Raw genomic sequence first — 21020 nt, 5'->3', positions numbered from 1 at the left:
CTGTTCTCCATAGCAAATGCACCATTTTACTTACATTCCCACCAACAGTATAGAGGGGTTCCACTTCTTCCACACCTTCACCAACACTTGTTATTTTCTGGGTTTTTGTTTATTTTATAGTGGCCATCCTAATGGTGTGAGGTGCTCTCTCATTGCAATTTTGATTTGCATTTCTCTAATGATCAGTGATGTTGAACATCTTTTTATATGTTTGTTGGCCATTCACACATCTCTTTTGGAGAAATATCTATTCAAGTCCTTTGCTCATTTTTTAATCTTATTCTTTAATTTGTTTTAATCTTTAATTTGTTTTAATCTTTAATTTTAATTTTTGTGTTGCGTTGTAGGATATGTACATATTCTGGATATTACATTTTCTGGATATTAATCTCTTATCAGATATATGATTTGCAAGTATTTCTCTTATTCTGTAGTTGACTTTCTTACTCTTTTGATTGAATCCTTTGATGCACAGGAGTTTTTAAGTTTGATGCAGTCCGTTTGTCTATTTTTGCTTTTTTTTTTTTTTAAAGATTTTATTTATTTATTTATTTGACAGAGAGAGAGAGGGAGAGATAGCAAGAGCAGGAACACAAGCAGGGGGAGTGGGAGATGGAGAAGCAGGCTTCCCGCTGAGCAGGGACCCCGATGCAGGGCTCGATCCCAGGACCCTGGGACCATGACCTGAGCTGAAGGCAGACGCTTAACGACTGAGCCACCCAGGCGCCCCTATTTTTGCTTTTATTGCCTGTGCTTTTGGTGTCATATCCAAGAAATCCCTGATTACAAATCCAGCATCATGAAGCTTCCCCCATTTTTTTTGCAGGAATTTTATAGTTTTAAGCATTAAATTTAGGTCTTTAATCCATTTTGAGTTAGTTTTTGTATATGGTGTAAGGTGAGCGTCCAACTACATTCTTTGGCATGTGGATATCCAGTTTTCCCAGCACCATTTATTGAAGAGACTGTCTTTTTTCCCCGCTGAGTGGTCTTGGCACCCTTATTGAGGATCCTTTGACCATGTACATAAGGATTTATTTCTGGGCTCTTGACTCCATTGGTCTCCATGTCTCTCTTTATGTCAGTACCACACTGTTTTGATTACTGTAGCTTTGTAATATTGAAATCAGGAAGTGGGAGACCTCCAACTTTGTTCTTTGTTTTCAAGATTGTTTTGTCTATTCAGGGTCCCTTGAAGTTCCATATGACTTTAGGATAGATTTTTCTATTTCTGCAAAAAATGATACTGGATTTTGATAGGGTGGCTTTGACTCTGTAGATCCTTTTGGATAGTATCAGCATTTTAACAATAAGTCTTCTAGTCTGTGAACACAGAATGTCTTCCTGTTTATGTTCTTTTCATTTCTTTTAGCAATGTCTTTTAGTGTTCAGTGTAGGAGTCTTCTGCCTTCTTGGTTAAGTTTATTCCTAAGGATTTAATTCTTTTTGATGCTATTATAAATAGAAATGTTTTCATAACTTTCTTTTCAGTTTTATTTCATTTTAATTCATTTAGATCTAAACTCAAATGACCAAAATGTGGCTAGTGGCTAGCTTATTGGACAGCACAGATGTAGAACATTTCTGTCATCACAGAATGTTCTGTTGGACAGCAGGCCTTGGAGTACCGGTCTGTATTGTCTCTCTTGAACGTTATTTGTATTCTAAACCTAGCTCTGATTAAGATCAAAGTCCTTGTCCTGCTGGTACAGTGTCCACTGACATGTGCACCTTGCCGTGTGTGTTCCCGTTAACCTTGTGGAAAATGTTAATAGGAGAGATTATTGTACAGACCACTGACTATTAACTCAGATCAGGGGGGAGGATGAGGAATGCCTTTACATGTGTGGTACCCAAATAGGTGATTGGGTGACAAGACCAGTGAAAAGACACCTAAAAACACTAAGAGGGTAAAACCATCTACCTGCCTGAGGATGTCGTCTCAATTCCCGAACATTTTTCTAAACCTCTTTGCCTGTTTCCCTACCCCTTTAAGGTGATTATAAAGGGAGGGCAGTTTTAGGAAAGAAAGAATTGGTTCAATAGCACTTTAACTTTTTTTTTTTAATCCAAAAGGAAGGATTATACAGTTCTTTGTAGGTTCTTTCCCTCGATGCCTGTCTTGTCAAGACACAGATGATGAAATTCATCCCTGTGTCCTCCACTTCACAAATTGCCCTTCCTGACTTATTTTCCCATTCAGATGTCTCCTGAATTTGACTTCAGCCAAAGTAAAATGTTTTGAGAGAAAGGAAAAAAAAAAGCTACTTGAGGTGCTTACGCCCATCTTCCCTTGGGAAGAGCCCCGGCCTTCTGCTCTGGCACTGATATGCCAGAGACATAATTGCCCCCAGTATCGTGCCCAGAAGTGTCCCCTATGCTGGCTGCCACTTCTGCCACCAGGGACAATAGCTGCATTCTGAGGCCCCACCTCCCACCTTCTGGGACCAGAAATGGGAGCAAAGGCTGGTCATGCAGCCACAAGTGACAGAGAGCTGACACACATCTTATAATGCTCTTTCCTGCCCCAGTCTTCGTTTGTTTTATTTAGAAATTCTGGGAAGACGCTGAGTATTATTTGATACTCCTGTTTTCCCCGCACCTCTAGCCCAGTCCATCCACTAGGATGCTACTAAGGGAAGTGGAGAGAAGCAATTACAAGGGACACTGAAGGGGAACAAGGCTGGGGGGGTGGGGGGTGGAGGGGAAGGAAGGTAGAAGGGAGTTGATGCTCCCTTCTACCTTCTCCACCAGGCAGAAAGGAGAGAGAAAGGGTACACTACCAGCTTCTTGGCCCTGCGGCTAGATAAAATAGATAAAGTTCTGTCCCTTCTCTTGGCCTCTCACAGTCTGCTTTCCTGCAAGGGTCCCACAGAGTAAGGTACTGACAGGTGCTCACACAGGTGCTTGCAGAGAGTATCCAGTCCCATCCCAGGACACTGTTGGCACGTTTTAGATACTTAGAATGAGTCTTCCTTGCTCTGTGCGGTTTTTGTTGCTGTTGTTGTTTGTTGTTTTTGTCTTTTTGTCTTGGTTGACTATAGATTACCAAACACTCTGGGTTCCCGTTTGCTCATTTTGACTTGGAAAAGGTATCACCTCCCTGGCTAAATTTCTAGTATGCAGTTAGAAAAGGAATGATGTTTTGACCCACTCTCCCATTTCAGTTTTATCCCTAAAGAAGATTGAAAATAGCTAAAATGCTTCACCTTAAACCTGACTCTTCCTTCAAAGACCATTAGGTGAAAAAGGAATTATTATTATTCTTTTAAAGATTTTATTTATGTGACAGAGAGAGACACAGCGAGAGAGGGAACACAAGCAGGGACAGAGGGAGAGGGAGAAGCAGGCTTCCCGTGGAGCAGGGAGCCTGATGCGGGGCTCCATCCCAGGACCCTGGGACCATGACCCGAGCCGAAGGCAGATGCTTAAAAACTGAGCCACCCAGGCGCCCCCTAGAAAGGAATTATTTATATAGTATCAGTATAAAGGGAAAAAATGAATTAAGTCTGATGTAGCAGACACATAAATGTAAAGGCTGAGTATGGTATTTTCCAACATAGGAAGAAAAATGCTGAAGAATTAAAATGAGGGCAAGGGGGAAATGAAAGTGACTTTTATTTTGATATTTGTGTGGGTTAAACAAGACAATGAGAGATTTTGCCCCAGGTGATTGTAGACACAAAGTAAGTATAGGTGCTTTCTAAGAGTATAAGTGTATTTTTTTTTAACAAATTTAACTCAAGATCAGACATCCAGAACTTTATTATTCGTGTCAGATGGTGTTAATTCAGTTATAAGATTCAGGTTTTGAGCTAACAAGGGCTTTTTGTGGGAGTGGAATGGATATAAATGACAAAGGCTGGAAATTTTCCAAAAAGTCACTCAATGGGTTGCAGCTCCACTATCGAATACTGTGAATGGGACTGTCCCACTCATAGCAAAATCTAACTATTGTGTGTCTCCGAACTTAGGGCTATAAAAGAGAGAGGGACAGAGAAAACCTACCGTTCCATCCCACATCTGGCATTCGGAGAGCGCTATCTCCTTCTCATCCCAAAGCAAGATCACCAGCTCCCTCCCGACTTTGGTAAGCAAAATTTAAGAGGTTGGCTGGGTTGCCCCATGTGGAAGAATTCGTAGCCTCTGTTCTCTGAAAGCAAACTATTCATTCTCTCCATGCTGTTTAGCATTGACTTAGGGACTAACATTTTTCCTTGTAAGAAAGGAAAAAGGAAATGGGAATGAGTCTCTAAAGTGAATATTTCTGTGTTTGCCACATAAAAAACAAATACACCAGCTCAGTATCTTCGTTTCTTTTCCTTACTGGTGCTGGCGTTCACGTGGTAGAGGAGTGGGGAAAGGAAGGGTCTGGCAAAGCCTGTTCTGATGGCTCCCATTCTCTTTCTGCTGCGTGTTGCCCAGGCTGCCATCCAGATCCTTTCCTCATCTGCCTGGCACACCCAGGCCAACCTCCTCCTTGCCTCCCGGATCAGTCAAAGATGGCCCTGCTCAGGTCCGGCCCCCATCCCCTGGCAACATCCGCCCTGTCAAGAGAGAAGTCAGAGTGGAACCTGAGAGGAAAGACCCCGAGAGGGAACCCCAGAATGTTGCCAATGAGCCATCACTTAAGGGCAGAACACCTTTAGTGAAGGTGGAAGAAGCCACAGTTGAAGAGGGGACACCTGCCGAGCCGGAGGCTGCTCCTGGTAAGATTCTGTTGCCTTGTGATGAAGTGTGGGTTGTTTGCTCTTCTTGGGGGACTTAGAAATTTTACTCCAAGGTTAACTTGGGGAACTTTTCCTACGTGCGATTTTCTTACGTATAAAGAAAGAAATAACCAATCAAAAGCCAATCGCTGGAGCCACAGCATATTAATTCAGGTCTGACTTACGATTCCTTTTATTGACCGAGTCCAGTTTTTCACAAAATGTGGTGTTCAGAGCACCTGCCTCAGGATTGCTTGTATTAGTCACTGCTGTGTAACAAATCAGCCTAAAACTTTGCAGCTTATTACAATAGTTATATCACACAGATCCTTGGGTCAGGAGTTTGGAAGCAGCTTAGCTGGGTTGTTGGAAGATGATGCACACACATGGCTGAGCTCCATTTCATGGCACATGAACCTCTCCATAGGGTTGCTTGACGTCCTCAGTCTGTCTGCTGGACTTGCTTGCTGGCTTCCCCCAGAGAGTGTGATCTGAGAGAGAGCTTCACGAGGAAGCCACATCCTTTATGCCTAGTCTCAGAAGTCATACACACAGAAGTCACAATTTCTTCAGATTCTGTTCATTAGAAGCAAGGGACTACGTTCAACTCATACTCCAATGAATGGGATTAGTCTCGCCCTTTTAGAGTAAAGATCTTCAAAGAGTTTATGGAAATAGTTTTAATTTACCACTTCTGTAATGTTTCAAAGTACAGAGCTCTGGCCCTGTCTTAGACCTACTGAATCCAGGTATGTCGTGGATCCAGGGACTCTGAAAGACACTAAGCTCATCAATCAATTCCTATGCAGAATTGTCAGATAAAATGCAGAATGGCCAGTTATCTTGTGCATAGTGGAGTTGAAGGACCACCGGCTAGCCTGTGGTGCTTGACAGAGGTCAGAATTTGTTCCAAAAGACCCAGTGGATCTCATCTCTGCCAGGCTAAACCATATGCTTTTTAGAAGTTTAGAATCACCTGGAGCTAGGAGTTCAATATTTTTTGTTGAAAATTGTCTTCATTCAAAAGTTTTCTCCTTGAGACTTAATTTGAAGATGTGGGCAGGGACAGAGAAAGAATAGATAATTCAAGACAAGTGACAGTGTTGTTAGACAGTGGAAGAGTCCAATATTTGTTTGCATGGAAAGAGAGAGGAGAGAAAGGCCAAAAAGTGTCCTGGGGGCAAAGAAAAATGCGTTAATCTTGAAAGGAGGGTCTAGAATACCAGAGATCACACCTCCCAGCACAGCATCTAGGTGGGACTCCTGGCCACGTAGAGTGGCTCTCTAGGCCATTTCCTGAATGTGGATAAGGTCAGAGGACTTGTACTGCCATCTTGCATCTTGGCATCAGGACAGACCACAGAGGCCCAAATTGGTAAGGAATACGAGTGCTGGCTCCTGAAGAGGCCCTTGACTCCTCCTATCTCAGACCTGGAGACAGCTCTAGGTAGACAAAAAGGGACTTCTTCATCTTCATCGGGTGTCATCTTCCCAGCCTGAATCTGGGCTCATGGCAAGGACGCTGAGGATGGTCACAGAAAGGCTTTGGTCCACTAGTAATGAATAGTCACTAAAGAGAAGGAATTTTTTAAGTGTAATGAAAGACAAATGGAAGATCTCATCTTCTTTTTGCTCAGAGTATAACTTCCCACAGAACCTAAAGTGAGGCTCTATACTGAGTACACATTTGATATATGTTGTTAACTGATTAACTTGTATAAAAATAAGACTTGGTGACAGAGTGTCAGCTTTGTTGGATGTCTCACTTACACATGCACCTTTTTGTTATCTGTTGCTTGGTTACAAATAGAATACAGTGAAACCGTGAGAACACACAGTAATAAACATTCCCTTTTCTTTTATAATGATGAATTCTAGGCCTGGGGTGTGGGGAATGCTAGTTTTTGTTTTGTTCTTTGGGTTTTGTTTCCAACTGGTTTTCTCCCTGTACCTGTTTGTACAGCTGCTTCAGCCCCAGCCCCAGCCCCAGCCCCAGCCCCAGCATCGGCCCCCGCTCCAGCGCCGGTCCCAGCCCCAGCGTCAGCCCCAGCCCCAGGCCCAGCGTCAGCCCCAGCCTCGCCATACACTGTGACTGCCGCCGCTTCTCCCAAGACCTCCGCAGGCACCACCGACCCAGAAGAGGCCACGAGGCTGCTAGCTGAGAAGAGGCGGCTGGCCCGAGAGCAGAGAGAGAAGGAGGAAAGAGAGAAGAGGGAGAAGGAAGAGCTGGGAAGGTAAAGGACCATTGCTCAGTGAGCAGGGCCATCCTGGGGTTACCTTGGAATAAGTCTTTAGTCTGAGAGACAAGAGGTGGTGGTAGTGATGAAGGTGAATGGACTAGTTGCTTCAGAATCATGCATCTGACCACTAAGTGATTTTTTTAAATCACATTTTCTTACTCTAATGACAGTACAACACTGATGGAGAAAGGTTTTAAAGAAAGAAAAAAATCTATCCATAATCTTACCAGTTTTCAGTAATTGGCAAAGTGGATTTTGGGTCTCTGAACAGTGTAGGGGTTTATATACGTACATAAATATGGACACACACACAGACATCTGTTTATGTAATTCTAACCACAGTAGAGGTACAATTGTACAGTCTGATTTTTTTTTTTTTTACTGAACATATTTCTAATCTCCATAGTTCCTCGTTATCTTTCTAATAATCATTTTAAAGCTGCATAGTAAAAGCTTGTGTTTTCTTCCAGATAGAACTCTCAGGGAGTAGCTGGGTGAGATAGTTAAGTGCCCCATAATGGCCTGCTGGGCAGGATGCTAGGGACAGTTGGCTTAGTTGGCCTCCTCCTGCGGCTAATAAAACCAATTTGTCAAGGACATTGTTCTTCAGACAAGCAGAACTGCATCTCGGGGGAGGATCGCAGCCCCAGTGCTGGGCAGCAACCTTGGACATACCCTACACTTGATCACAGCAGGGAGCTTACATAGTCTGTCTTCGTCCTGCCCTGCAACAGAACATTGTAACCTTTATTAATTTGCAAAGATTTCCGGGGCGGGGGGGTATTCACATTCATTACTAAAATGTCCCATTATTGGATAAAACTAGTCTTAGCCTTTAAAGATAGTTAAATTGCACATCCTTTCACAAAACAAGCTCTCCTCAAAATATTAGTGGTTGCATTTTCCTTCTGTTTACCACGAGGCAACGTGAGGCTGGGAAAATGAGGAGGAAGAAGAGAGGGTGGCTTCTCATTTTGTCCCCAAAGCATGCTGAGCGTGTCCCACGGAGATTTTCCTCAGAGCAGACTGCCCAGGCCGCAACCACAAACTCTAGGCTCTCTTCAGGGAGTCGTCTCCCCCCAGTGTATCTCTGCTTTGTGTGTGTCATTTTCCAGACAAAAGAGAGAGGAGCTGGCGCAGAAGGTGGCGGAGGAGCGGGCTCGGCGGGAGGAGGAATCCCGCCGGCTGGAGGCTGAGCAGGCCCGGGAGAGGGAAGAGCAGCTGCGGCGGCAGGCGGAGGAGCGGGAGCGGCGCGAGCGCGAGGACCAGGAGCGCGCCCAGAAGCAGGTAGGGGCCCGCCCGGCCGGGGCCAGGCCCGCTCAGAGCGGAGGAGAGCGCCCAGCGCACGGCGCGCGGGGACAAGGCCCCGCGCCTCGTGTGCGCACGCGCGCGCTCGCATCCCGCACCTGCCCCGTGGACCCCGAGCCTCCGCCTCCGGGCGCCCGGATGGTTGCGGGCGGCCCGAGGCCCTGCCGGCCTGAAGCACTGGCCCACTTCTTGTTTCCAGAAGGAAGAAGAAGCTCGCCTTCGTGAGGAAGCAGAGAGGGTTCGGCAGGAGCGAGAGAAGCATTTCCAGAGAGAAGAGCAGGAGCGCCTGGAAAGGAAAAAGGTGCCCCCGTCTAGAACAGAGCCTGGGATGCTAATTGTTCCTTCTTCCCCAGACTTGAAGCCCCAAGCCCAGGAGACTAGCTCACCGCTCTCAGAAAGCAAATGCGTGCTGCCCATTCCAGATTAACTAAAGTAGCTCCCAATATTAATCATCTCGTCCAAAGAAATCTGTCTTCATAGTGCGGCCCCCACCAAAAACAGTTCCTTCCGATTCGTGTGGCTTAAGTCAGTTCTAGCTTGATGTGCATAATGCCAGTTAAGTTGAAGCAGTGGGTATTATAATTGCCCACAGTAACAGACACGTTTGGATGACCCATTTGCTTAGTCAGTGAAATGTGCCAGGCTCGCCTTCTTTCCCTCTCTGACCCCTTTGCTCAATTCTCCCTTTCTTGTAGCGACTCGAGGAGATTATGAAAAGAACCAGGAGAACAGAAGCTACAGATAAGGTACTGAGGTGCCATTTTTAAACTATTCTTAATAGCTTTTTTTCTTTACTTTCACTTTAACATTAAAAAATCTTTTTTTTTTTTCTTTTTTTTTTCTTTTTTTTTTTGGTAGAAACCTGTTGATCAGAGAAATGGAGATATAACCAAGGGAGCTCTCCCTGAAGGACCAGGTATTTACTTCAGTGAATTCAAACAAATTCAAATATAGAATTTTTGGATTGACTCTCTAGAGATCAAGATAATCATTGACTTGGGGGAAAAAAAGGTACTCATTGACTTACAGAAGCTTAGGTGTGTGTCATCTAGTCCACAGATTTTCGCCTTATGTAAAACTCTCACATTTCTGGCAGATTTTTTTTCACATTGTTTATACTCTAATAGTGTGCTTTAATATTTTAAATCATGTTACATTACAAATACCCGTATTTGTGAATATATGTTTGTATATATCTATGTGTATATAGATATATGCCTAGAGAGAAAGAGATGTACACATCTGAATATATACACACACGATTAGAAGAATTTTATTTGTGTTATAAAATTAAATTTCATTTATCATTTATTGTCTGCTAAAGTAGCATGTATTTGTATTTGCTCTTAAGGACTCTAAACACATTTTGACAACTTGTATTTATGGCAGTTCTCACAAAAGAATTTATACCTTTTTAACTTCTGATTTCAGAATAGAGTTAAAATTAGAAATTAGTTGAAATTTCATTAGAAAGTTGTTGATACCTATAGGCTTTGGACAGAGATGATTAATTTCTTGGTGATTTTAAACCAAATTTGCTTGAAATAAAATGTACCTTAGTGTGTTAGTACCCAAATTCAATTAATATTTATTAAATGGTCTCTTTGTGTCAGGTACCTCCTGCATACATTTTCTTCTTTAATTTCTGCTGCAGCCTTGTGAGGTAGAACTGCTTTATCTTGAGGTCAGCAAGCAGTTTTGGAGACCTGTCACGTGCCAGACCTTGTTGCAGGTGCTGGGATTCAGTGTGAACAGGCCAGGCCAGGTCCCTTCCTCCGAGGAGTTCTTCACTCAAGTGGCAGACCCAGCTCATACAGCTGGAGTCCAAGCTTATGATTCTCCTGTGATCCCACATAGTCTTCATGATTGTACATACAGGTGGTTGGTAGATAGCTCATCATGCACTCTTCTTCTTTCCTCATCTGCAATATCAATATGACAAGAAAGCACCAGAGATACCTCACTTTCCTTTGCTGTTTTTTTCTTGCAAGACTAAAGATCAAATGAAATGATTTATGTGAAAAAAATTTTTTTCTGTAAACTCTAGAGGTTTTCAAAAGTAATATGTTGTTATCTTGGGATTTGGTTTTATTTCAAAAGAGGCTATCCTAGTTTCTCTATGTCATGATTCCTTCTTAGTGAACTTTTCATGCTTTTTTCAAGATGCCCTAATTATATTTGTTTGGAGAATAACCCTAATGGTTGCCTGTTAACCCCATTGCATTTTTAGCAGGTTGTCTTCACAAATGTTGTAACTCAGGAAGACTTTACGTAGGCACAACCCCCCATGAGTCATCAGAATGAGCATTTTAGGATTTAAATTGCACCAACATGGGGTTTTTTGAGGGGCTGTTGCTATAGTTAATGCATGGCCAGGTTCCTTATTTTTTTGTTTGTTTTTACATCTTTCCCCTTCCTGGCTGCTCCCCTTATATTAATTCTTTCAATATTTATTATACAAATTATATGTATTACAAAATACGATTTTGTACCTCAGCCCGAGAATCAACAAAAGCAAGAGGGAAGGTGCAACTTGCCAGTCATCATATCTGTGTTTATCAACACTCATAATAAATCTGGTTTGAGTTAATACTGCTAAATAGAGGCCTGAGGGATTATCTGTCTAACAAATATTCCTCCTTCCCCCTGTCCCATGTGTGGTTGAGGGCTGAATGGTGTTGCCAGTGCTCCAAAGAGAATTCTAGGGCAGGCAGGCGAGCTTACAGATCTATCAGAAATCTCCAAGGCTGCCTATTACCAGCTTTGTGAATTTTGGCCCCTTTAATAAAGTTATTAATAACTTCTTCAGTTATCAGACTCTCTGGACCTCTGGCAGCTTTACTGAATTTGTGCCAGGTTATGAAATAACACTTCCTTGGAATTATATTTCAGTTATTCCTTCATGTCAAGCTGAAACCATAAACTGCCACAAATTTCCCTGAAACTCTGACCTATATGAAGGTTTACAGGACTTTAAGTAACCCTGGCTCAGATTTTGGAGTCTGTCATCAATATTGTTGGCTTAAGCTGGACTACAGCACTGAGCATTGAATGACAAGGTGGCATAGTAAAGTACAATTCACTGGCCTTCCATTCATGGAAATCCCTATCATTTTAAGTGCGACTAGAACTAAACTGAGTTTAAAAATTATTTTTTATCACTTAAGGTAGTTCATGGTGATTTGCTCTGAATCCTTCAGAAGATATTCACCATCAGCCTGATCAAGTCAGCTTACTGCTATCTTCATCAATTGCTTTGGCTTGAACATTATATACTTTTTGCCCAAAGTCAATTTAGTGCAAGCAAAAATAATAACAACAGTGCTTTCCACCCTTACATTGTGCTGGGCACTGTTCTAAGTACTTTGCGTATATTAAGACATTTAATTGTCACTGGAGTCTGTGAGGTAGGTATTCTTACTCATGAGGAAACTGAGGCACAGAGAGTCTGTGGCCTGCCCAAGGTCACACAGCCGGTAAGTAGCAGAGCCAGGACATAAATCTAGGCATTCTGGCTCCTGGGGTTTGAGTTCGATACTAGAGTAGTAGTAACCGTTTGTCCCATCTTCTTTGCTGTGTCCAGTGGTATCTGCACTTCCATGTATGACAAACTCTCCAGGAAATGGAGAACCAATGAGCAGCCCACATGCGGTCACCTCACACCAATCGACAGTGACTGTGGAGAGGTGAGTTAAACAACTGGGCCCTTTTTACTGATACACATGAGAGCAAAGCACTAATCCCACCAGAACTTCCTAGGCCTGACAGAATTTCACAGTTTTAACATTAAGATTCATTTTCATTTGGGTTCATTAATTTTTGGTAGAGCTAGTAATTCTGTAGTTAGAGAAAGGGAAAATGTCTTTTTTTCTTGAGTCTTTAAATATGATGGTTAGGTTTGTGTGTGCCTATTAAAGAAAATTACGGGGAAGCATTTTATTTGTATATATTTAACGTGATCTAGACCTTATTCACACCCTTAAGTGGCATATTTTCACCATACATAATATTCTTGTTTGTCACAGGTTTGTTCTACAGTAAAATAATTTGGATGCCAGTATTTCTGATATTGGTAGTAGGGCTTCTTATTGAAGAAACAAACAGTTGCTAACAACAGACAAGAAAGAAATGTGGGTTGAAAAAAGATTGCCTTTCTCTTCTTTGGTGTTAATATTGACAGCATCATAAGAACACTCTCAAAAATAAAAAATCAGGGTAATTCTAACCTGTGCTTAAAAATCCAGTCATAGAGAACTTTTAGAAGTATTTGTTATACTGTTAAAAAATTTCACCTGTGACTTTTTTTTAATTTACTTAATTCTTTTATGAGTTTTCCTGTCTCTAATGCCAGAGTGTTTGCTGCATCAGAGAATTAAAGGTCTGATTTTTTTCTTAATCTAAAAACACACACTGCCCATTGTTTTATGATGTTGGCAGCAATGCAAAGATAAGTTCTTCTAAGAAGTCCATAGTCATAAGACATCCATTGGTATCTTTCTAGGACAGTACAATCTTTTATTTTTCCCACTGTAATACCAAAGAAAAGAATTTTTCTGAGAGAGAGCTTATTAATAAGCTTTCAACCATGTTAAATAAATTTATTGTCATCACCTAAGATACATATTAAGTGATATTTTATGCTTTTAATTAGTTTGATTTTCAAATAAAATATTCATCCCTAACTGCTATAATTTATGATGTTCAATTCACTGACTTCAAAAAGAGACTTTTATGAAAGAATAAAAAGTATCACAGAGAGAACCCCATTATTATAAGGACCAGGTTTATTAAGCCACTGATAATTTTATCTGACGAATAACATTAGTTTACATTAGCTGACTTTTTTCAGTGATAAAATCATCAAGTAATTAATCATTACCTAAAACATAATTTTACTATGTAAAATGAGATGGTAAAATTCTATTTCTGATCACTTATTTCACCCATTGCTTTTCTCTATTTAAACTGCCTTCAAACCTCAAATCTCTTTTCATACAGTGTACCGTGAGGTCCCTTGGCTTTTACTTGGCACTGACATAATATTTATATACCCAGTTCAGCCTAGTTCATTTGTCATCAGCCCTTGCCACATAAGCTGGTACAGTATGCTCTGAAATACTAATGTATAATGAAGCACTAAACTCAGCTTTATGATAGTCAGCCATGTAGATGATCAGACTATTCTATTGGAGTTTTTTTTTTAATTTTTATCAGAATGAAAACATATATTTGTAAAAGTTCATATAGAGAATTGGACCGCATTTTGAGAAATACAATCCATTTCAGAATGACCCTGGCCTCTAGGGAATGTTTAATGTGCTGTTAAGTTTGTTCCCCATTGCATGATACATAGTTTATGATATGTAGCGTAAGAAACCCTGCTTCCCTCTATTTCTAAATTTATCTTCCCTGAATTTATCCACACCAATCTTGAAACAATGTGTACTTCCACTTAGCATCATCTCTTCAGTAACAAAAAGCACTTTTTTTTTTCTTAGAGCTACCTATTCGCAGTTTCAAAGTTTGGACCCATGGTTGTCAGAAACTAGGTTTTAGTTATTCCTTTCTCACAATTTCCATACCTTTTGTAATTATATAGATTTTGTTTCTGTCCTCTTTTTGCTTTCATCTTATAAAGCGAGTATTCCTCCTACACTTTGTCTATCAGTCAGTCCAGTTGGGAGAGAGAAACCAGGCAAATGAATTTGAATAAGAAAGTTTAACATCAAGAATAATTAACTCTTACTTGGGATGGAAGTAACAACAGATTGGTAGTAAGAAGCAAAGAGAACTCAAGATTACGGGGTTAGCAGGTCTAAGGAGCAGCCACATCCCTGAGCCATCCCCAGGGAAGAGTGCCCTTTCCCAGGCTTCCATCCAGACCCTGTGGGAGAGGGTATGGCTGTGACCCACTGGATGGTGGAGAAGTTCTTTTATGAAAGAAACTTAGTGGTGGAACTTGCCAAGTATCTACCCTCTGGAATGCTTAGGAGAGCTCTTCACTGGGAGGTGTCCCAATACAGGCACTCTGTCTGCCACAGGTTGGCCCTGGGAGGTGCTGGGGGCGGCCCCTCCTGCCACAGGGGCTGGGTGCCGAGGCAGCCTCACGCACACAGGAGCCAGACGCTGGGAGTGTGTGTGCTGCAGGAGCCTGCCGAGCAAGCACAACCAAACCAGGAAGCAGACTTTTCCTTGTGCCGTGTCTCTCCGGCGGCCTTACAGGACGAAGCTTAAAGATCATGCCAGCTGGCAAAGGAAAATTAGTTAAAGGGCCCACATACAGTTTCAGAGCAAGACTGAAGGATGAAATTTGGAGCTGAGAGGCAAAAAAACAAAAAAACAGCAACAAAAAAAACCCCAAACCTGACAGGTTTACCTTGCCTCTAAAAAGGCTCCTTCTCCAGCTCTTTGTCATTTGAGTCCTATTTTCTAGAGATTTTTCAGCACAAGCATGGGGTTGAGGAAGAAGAGCTTTAGAACCAGAAGTCCCAGGCTGGATTCCTAGTTTTATCTCTGAGAAATTCAGCGACTCTGGGATTAACCTACTTAAGTAAGATTCAGTTTTGTCGTCTGGACATGAGGAGGTCTTTCCCTCAAGGTACCGGAGGGTCCAATGAAGTATTGTCTGTGAAGGAGCTCTGAAAACTGTTTGTACTAGACAAATATTAGACGTTCTTTATCTTGATCCTTCTAAGGTACGGTGTCCAGAAGACAAAGCACGCTGGTGTAGCTGCAGTGTAATGTAGAAAAGTGCTTTTATGTTGTATCTGATATCCCATCTTCTCCTGTCCTGCATTTTATTGGCCTCGTCTTTAACCATAAAAACATAAGGAATCAGTGTCACCTGGATCCAGTCTATAGTGATTGCAAGATCTCTTACGTCCATTGTCACTGATAGCGCTTCATCTTTTGAGGATGGTTCAGCTTACAGTGGTTCTCTAAACCCCTCTGCCCTTTACATTGCTTACATTTTGAAGATTTTTTTTCCTGTTATCCTCAAGGACTTGCATTTCCCAGAATAATCATTATCTGGATACTTAAATTTTTCCTTCTACTTATCTTCCAGGTTATTATAACCCTGCTGTTAGCACGGACCCCTGAGGCTATCTGCCACTCATACTCTTTCCACCTGGAGAAGGACCTGCTCATACTAACCTTTCATACCTTTCCCTAAAACAGTTTCCTGTTCACATTCCCTTTGCTTCAGTGGGGACTCACATTTTTAAACAGTTTCACTTCTGAAACCCTGTTAAAGATTTTTAAAGTTACAAATAAATCGCATCCATGGATGTTCCCTTTTACCCCCAGTTTCAAGTCAACCTTGAATTACCAAATCATCGTTTTTCACCTCAGTGCATTATGGTTAGCGAAGCATTCCATAATCCTCGTCATCAGTTCACATGTTTATTAAATACCCTACCGTGCACCCAGAGTAGAGGCATAGATCCTTCCAGCCTACTTACTGTGAGTTAAGTCACTGATTGGAGATCCCCAGCGTCCCTTCTGAAGAATGTGAGATGGGTGATCCCCTGTGGAAATCTACCACAGCGAATGCTGTAAGCACGTGGCAGGGTTTGTTTTCACTAGAAAACGCCACTCCGAAGAATGAATACTTTTAGTTCAGAATCAGAGAAGTGAACTTTTCCTAATGCGTCAGTTACCTAATACATTGGTTTACCTTCTTTTCAGGAAAAATAAATGAGTGCCATGAGCTGGGTGACATTCTCCCCACATCCACCCCTGGGGATATGTCAGCAAACTGCCTGGCAGCACCCCGGGGTGATAGCGTCCTCCTGGTATTTTCTAGCAGTGAGGACTAGCAGCAGTTCCTGGTGCAGAGAAACCCTACACCAGGAACACCCTGAACCTGACTTCAGCCCTGAGGGGCCTGAGTGACCTGTCTGGCCCCTGTGGTTTCTAGTGTTCTCAACCTTTGGTGTGCAATGCTTTTAAAGCCTAAAAGCAATTCTCCTTGCCCAACAGGCTCCCCACTGGCAGTAGGTAGACTGAAGAGGGTTGGAGTTACCAAGAGTCTGGCCAGCTTTTGCAGATGCAAAGAAATATATGATCCTGGGCAGGATGATTTCTTACTCTGAAAACCATTTTGCGTTCTTGAGAATGAGTATTTGTAGAGGGAGGAGCCCATAGAATGGAGGAGAGTGTTTATTTGTGGATAAGAAACTTACTTTGAAACAAGAAACAGAGGACACAGATGAATGTGTGCGTACAAGTGTGTATGGGGTGTGTAGGAGGGAAGACATTATTTTAAGTTTCTCAGGTCATTCTGATATATTCTTCCACCCCCAACAGAGAATCTGTTCTAGAAGCTAAAAACTTCTCATGGGCTACTGTCCTCCCCTGCTAATAAGATGCCCTAGGCTAAGATCCTTCACTTTTAAGAGAATGATCCTTCACTCTTAAGGGATATGTAGTAATTCTGGTTTTTGACCTAGTGGTTTTCCTTCAAATCTTAGGAGTTTATCATTGTTTTTAGTTTGCCCTAAAGGAAATATAACAGTCCCAAGCCCTTAACCATTCAAACAGAAAGAGATGTATCACTTTTTTTTTTTTTAAGATTTTATTTATTTAATTGACAGAGACAGCGAGAGAGGTAACACAAGCAGGGGGGAGTGGGAAAGGGAGAAGCAGGCTTCCCGCGAAGCAGGGAGCCCGATGTGGGGCTCGATCCCAGGACCCTGGGATCATGACCCAAGCCGAAGGCAGTCGCTTAACCAACTGAGCCACCCAGGTGCCCCGAGATGTATTACTCTTAAAGTTACTTGTAAAAAAAGTAATAAAAAATTAAAAAACAATAAAGGTACTTGCTATACCATGATAACAAACATCAAGAAAGAATAAGGTCCTGGCTACAGTAAGCCGTATGGACTGTCAGATTCCCACCATGGTCTCAGCTCCTTACCCAGGTAGATTGAATTTTATTTTTCATTTTATTTTTTAAGTAATCTCTGCACCCAGTGTGGGGCTCGAACTCATGATCCTGAGTTCAAGAGTTGCATGCTTCTCCCACTGAGCCAGCCAGGTGCCCCCTCTAGGTAGATTTTAGCAAGCGAAGTGCACAGTCTTCAAGACACTTGCATCCAGCTTCAGCTGCCAGAGTATAGCCAAAGAAAAGGACCTCAGAAGCTGGTGATCTTACCCTGAGAGGACACACAGATGCATATTCCCTAACCCCAGTGACTTCAGTTTCAGTTTTATAGTTTCTGCTGGTCACAGTATCTTCTGAACATTTAATAATTGGCCATCCAAAGCATACAGCACAATTCCTCTAATTGCTAACAAGTAAGAATGGGTGGAGAGGTCAGGTAGGAGTGGGAGGGGAAAATGAAGTCAGCTGTTGACTCAAGTCTGGGTTGGCGTGGCCATTAAAACTTGTTAGCACATTCGGGGCGCCTGGGTGGCTCAGTTGGTTAAGCGACTGCCTTCGGCTCAGGTCATGATCCTGGAGTCCAGGATCGAGTCCCGCATCGGGCTCCCTGCTCAGCGGGGAGTCTACTTCTCCCTCTGACCCTCCCCTGTCTCATGCTCTCTCTCTCTATCTCATTCTCTCTCTCAAATAAATTAATAAAAAAAAAAATCTTTAAAAAAAAAAAACTTATTAGCACATGCAAGCCTAGAAAGTGATGGCAGTTGAGGTGGCCAAGGAACGGGGCTTGGAGATGCATTCCTCTTCTTTACCTTTTGCTGAAACTTCTACTGAAAATCACTTTGGGATAAGAACTAAAACTAAAACGAAAACTGTTTCCCTGGTTACAGAGAGCCCATCAGTGTTGGGAAAGAACCAGGAGGACGGGGGGTACCTGGGTGGCTCAGTCGGTTAAGCGTCTGCCTTTGGCTCAGGTCATGATGCCAGGATTTGGGGATCCAGCCCCTCATCAGGCTCCCTGCTCAGCAGGGAGTCTGCTTCTCCCTCTATCCCTTCCCCCTGCTCGTGATCTCTCTTCACACTCTCGCTGTCTCTCAAATAAGTAAATAAATAAAATCTTAAAAAAAAAAAAAAAAGAATCAGGAGGATGGGTATGGTGGCTGATCCAGTCACTTAGAACAGCGGGTGTCGGGCATGCACATGCATGAGCTCCCGCATCACCACTGTGATGCCAAGCCCCCTTGGTGAAATAGCAAAAGATCGCCATCATACTCTGTACACTGTTTTTATGTTATTTTTCACAGACTTTTACAAATAGTACTTTCAATGTACTCTGCAATACCTTGTGAGACACTTAGATTTTTTTTTTCCTAGAAGAAAAGTTTAAGATTTTATTTATTTATTTATTTGACAGAGAGTGAGAGAGAGAGAGTGCAGACACACAAGCAGGCAGAGCGGCAGGCAGAGGGAGAGGGAGAAGCAGGCTCCCCACTGAGCAGAGAGAGCCTGACATGGGGCTCGATCCCAGGACCCTGGAATCATGACCTGAGCTGAAGGCAGACGCTTAACCGACTGAGCCATGCAGGCGCCCAAGAAAAGTTTTAATTAACAAAAATAAACCAAAATATCTAAATCAGAAATGCTTTAGAATGTGTCCCGAAAATCATTATTTCTTGTGAATTAGGTAAACTGTGTCTTCAATGGTAAAAAAGCAGTTTCCTCAAAATAAAAAGCAAATGGAAAAATTGGATGTACATTAGCTTTATGTTACCATTTGGGAAGGAGACAGAAAAAGATGAATTAACTTGCTAAAGTTCAAGCAGTTGGCATTATAATTATACTACAGACCTGATTTTCTGATCTCTAGCCTCTTTCCATAGACCTATAGTTAAACATTCAATTGATGATCAGTATGTATTAGAAATTAAGACCTTCACAATTTTTGCTTCATATGGTTAGTCTTTTCCATTTGAAAATTTTAACTGTAGAATTTTGTCAAATAGGGGTTTTTTTCATACACGAACTGAGCACTGAACAAAATATGAAGCTTGCAAATACATGTTTACTGCTGCACTCAGATAAAGTGAATCTAGCATTCATTTGTATTGTTTCTGCTGCATTGTAAAGCATAATAATGAACATATAAAAGGCTTTCAATTTGGTTACGGAGCTTCTAAAGAGAGGGAAAAACCTAAGAGAAACTGTAAGTAGAAAATTAAGATTTGGTGGCCAATTAAATGTACCTCAAGGGCACCTGGGTGGCTCAGTTGGTTAAGCGACTGCCTTCGGCTCAGGTCATGATCCTGGAGTCCCGGGATCGAGTCCCGCATCGGGCTCCCTGCTTAGCAGGGAGTCTGCTTCTCCCTCTGACCCTCCTCCCTCTCATGCTCTCTGTATCTCATTCTCTCTGTCTCAAATAAATAAATAAAATCTTTAAAAAAAAAAAAATGTACCTCAAAAATAAATCCAAGATATTAAGCATGAATTAATGAGAAGCAGGTTGGGGTCAGAGGCAGATTTAAGGGGTAAAGATAAGGTTGGTCTTAAACAATAGACCTATAAAAAACTTGCACGTTTTAGTAAGCTAGAGGTACCCAGGAAAGGCTAGCATTTGAATAGCCAGGTACTGTACAAAATGGCATAATGAACAGAACACATAGCCAGAGATCAGGAGAGCATACATTCAGTTTGAACTCTGTCTCAGTTGTTCTGTGACTCTACAGATTGTCCCCATACCCCCACATTTCAATCCCCTCATCTTTGAAGTAAAGGACCTAATAAGGGCTACTGTTTATCAAACAAAGATGTGTGAAAATGCCTGTGGTAGAAATTGTTACATGTGTGTTGAAAATAATGATCTATTCTAACTGATAACTTGTTCCATTTGATAAATTTTTTATACCAAAAAGATTTTTAAAAAATAAGTGTAAAATTGCAAATATGTCAAAATTCACCACTTTTGTGAATGATGTGGTCAATCAGTGTTAACATTTGATTCTAAAATTCTAAAATGGGCGCGCCTGGGTGGCTCAGTCGTTCAGTGTCTGCCTTCAGCTCAGGTCATGATCCTAGGGTCCTGGGATCGAGCCCCACATCAGGCTCCCTGCTCGGCAGGAGGCCTGCTTCTCCCTCTCCCACTCCCCCTGCTTGCGTTCCCTCTCTCGCTGTGTCTCTCTCTGTCAAATAAATAAAATATTTAAAATAAATAAATAAAATTCTAAAATGACTATTACAAAATAGTTTTTGGCTGTTTTAAAAATGTTTTTTCCAGTTTTAATGCTAACTCCTTTCAATTTTGATTTTTCACATTCCCTAGTACTCCCAATTTGGAAAAACAACCAAGTGAAAATGGAGTATCTGTTCAGAATGAAAATTTCGAGGAAATTATAAACTTACCCATTGGATCTAAACCATCCAGATTAGATGTCGCCAATAGCGAGAGCCCAGAAATTCCTTTGAATCCAATTCTGGCCTTTGATGATGAAGGGACACTTGGGCCCCTGCCTCAGGTAGATGGTGTTCAAACACAACAGACAGCAGGTAAGCTTGCCTCGAGCTCCCTTCGGGAACCACATAAGGGAACGAACCTTGTGCAGTGTGACTAGGGCAGCTTTGTTCTTCCAGGGACCACGTGGAAAAGATTGTATAAGGATCACAGAAATTGAATTTTGAGTTGGATTGGGCAAATTCTAGAGCCCCTCCTATTCCCCCAACTAGGTGTGCAAATCCAGTGTGCATCACCCACTGGATGTCCATCACCTTCTCCTCACAGAGCAGTCCTCACTGCCCAGAAACACACACTGTCAGAATATCCTTCATATAAAGAAAGCATTTAATGCCCCACCATAACCTAGGGACCCTCGGGCCTAGTTCTGCCCC

General features: G+C 42.1%; 1 protein-coding gene across 6 annotated transcripts in view; it reads left to right on the top strand.

Moving 5' to 3' along the window:
* Window positions 1-21020, top strand: part of MAP7 (microtubule associated protein 7) — a 171196-nt gene that overhangs the window by 147329 nt on the left and 2847 nt on the right. For 5 of the 6 annotated variants that reach the window (XM_081829064.1, XM_081829066.1, XM_081829069.1 and 2 more), the window contains 9 exons: window positions 3975-4090; window positions 4426-4709; window positions 6673-6943; window positions 8065-8236; window positions 8457-8558; window positions 8953-9003; window positions 9116-9173; window positions 11841-11943; window positions 20458-20681. In XM_081829064.1, coding sequence (XP_081685190.1) covers window positions 3975-4090; window positions 4426-4709; window positions 6673-6943; window positions 8065-8236; window positions 8457-8558; window positions 8953-9003; window positions 9116-9173; window positions 11841-11943; window positions 20458-20681 — 1381 coding nt within the window. Of the gene's footprint in view, window positions 1-3974; window positions 4091-4425; window positions 4710-6672; window positions 6944-8064; window positions 8237-8456; window positions 8559-8952; window positions 9004-9115; window positions 9174-11840; window positions 11944-12282; window positions 12914-20457; window positions 20682-21020 lie in introns of those variants that run through there. The other variant, XM_081829068.1, reaches the window with a different exon arrangement.

The sequence above is a fragment of the Leptonychotes weddellii genome, chromosome 8 (assembly GCF_054177405.1).
Source record: "Leptonychotes weddellii isolate Sample4059 chromosome 8, ASM5417740v2, whole genome shotgun sequence".
In the NCBI taxonomy this organism is placed as follows: domain Eukaryota; kingdom Metazoa; phylum Chordata; class Mammalia; order Carnivora; family Phocidae; genus Leptonychotes; species Leptonychotes weddellii.
Note: the sequence above shows the minus strand (reverse complement) of the source record. Positions and strands in the feature narration are given on the sequence as shown.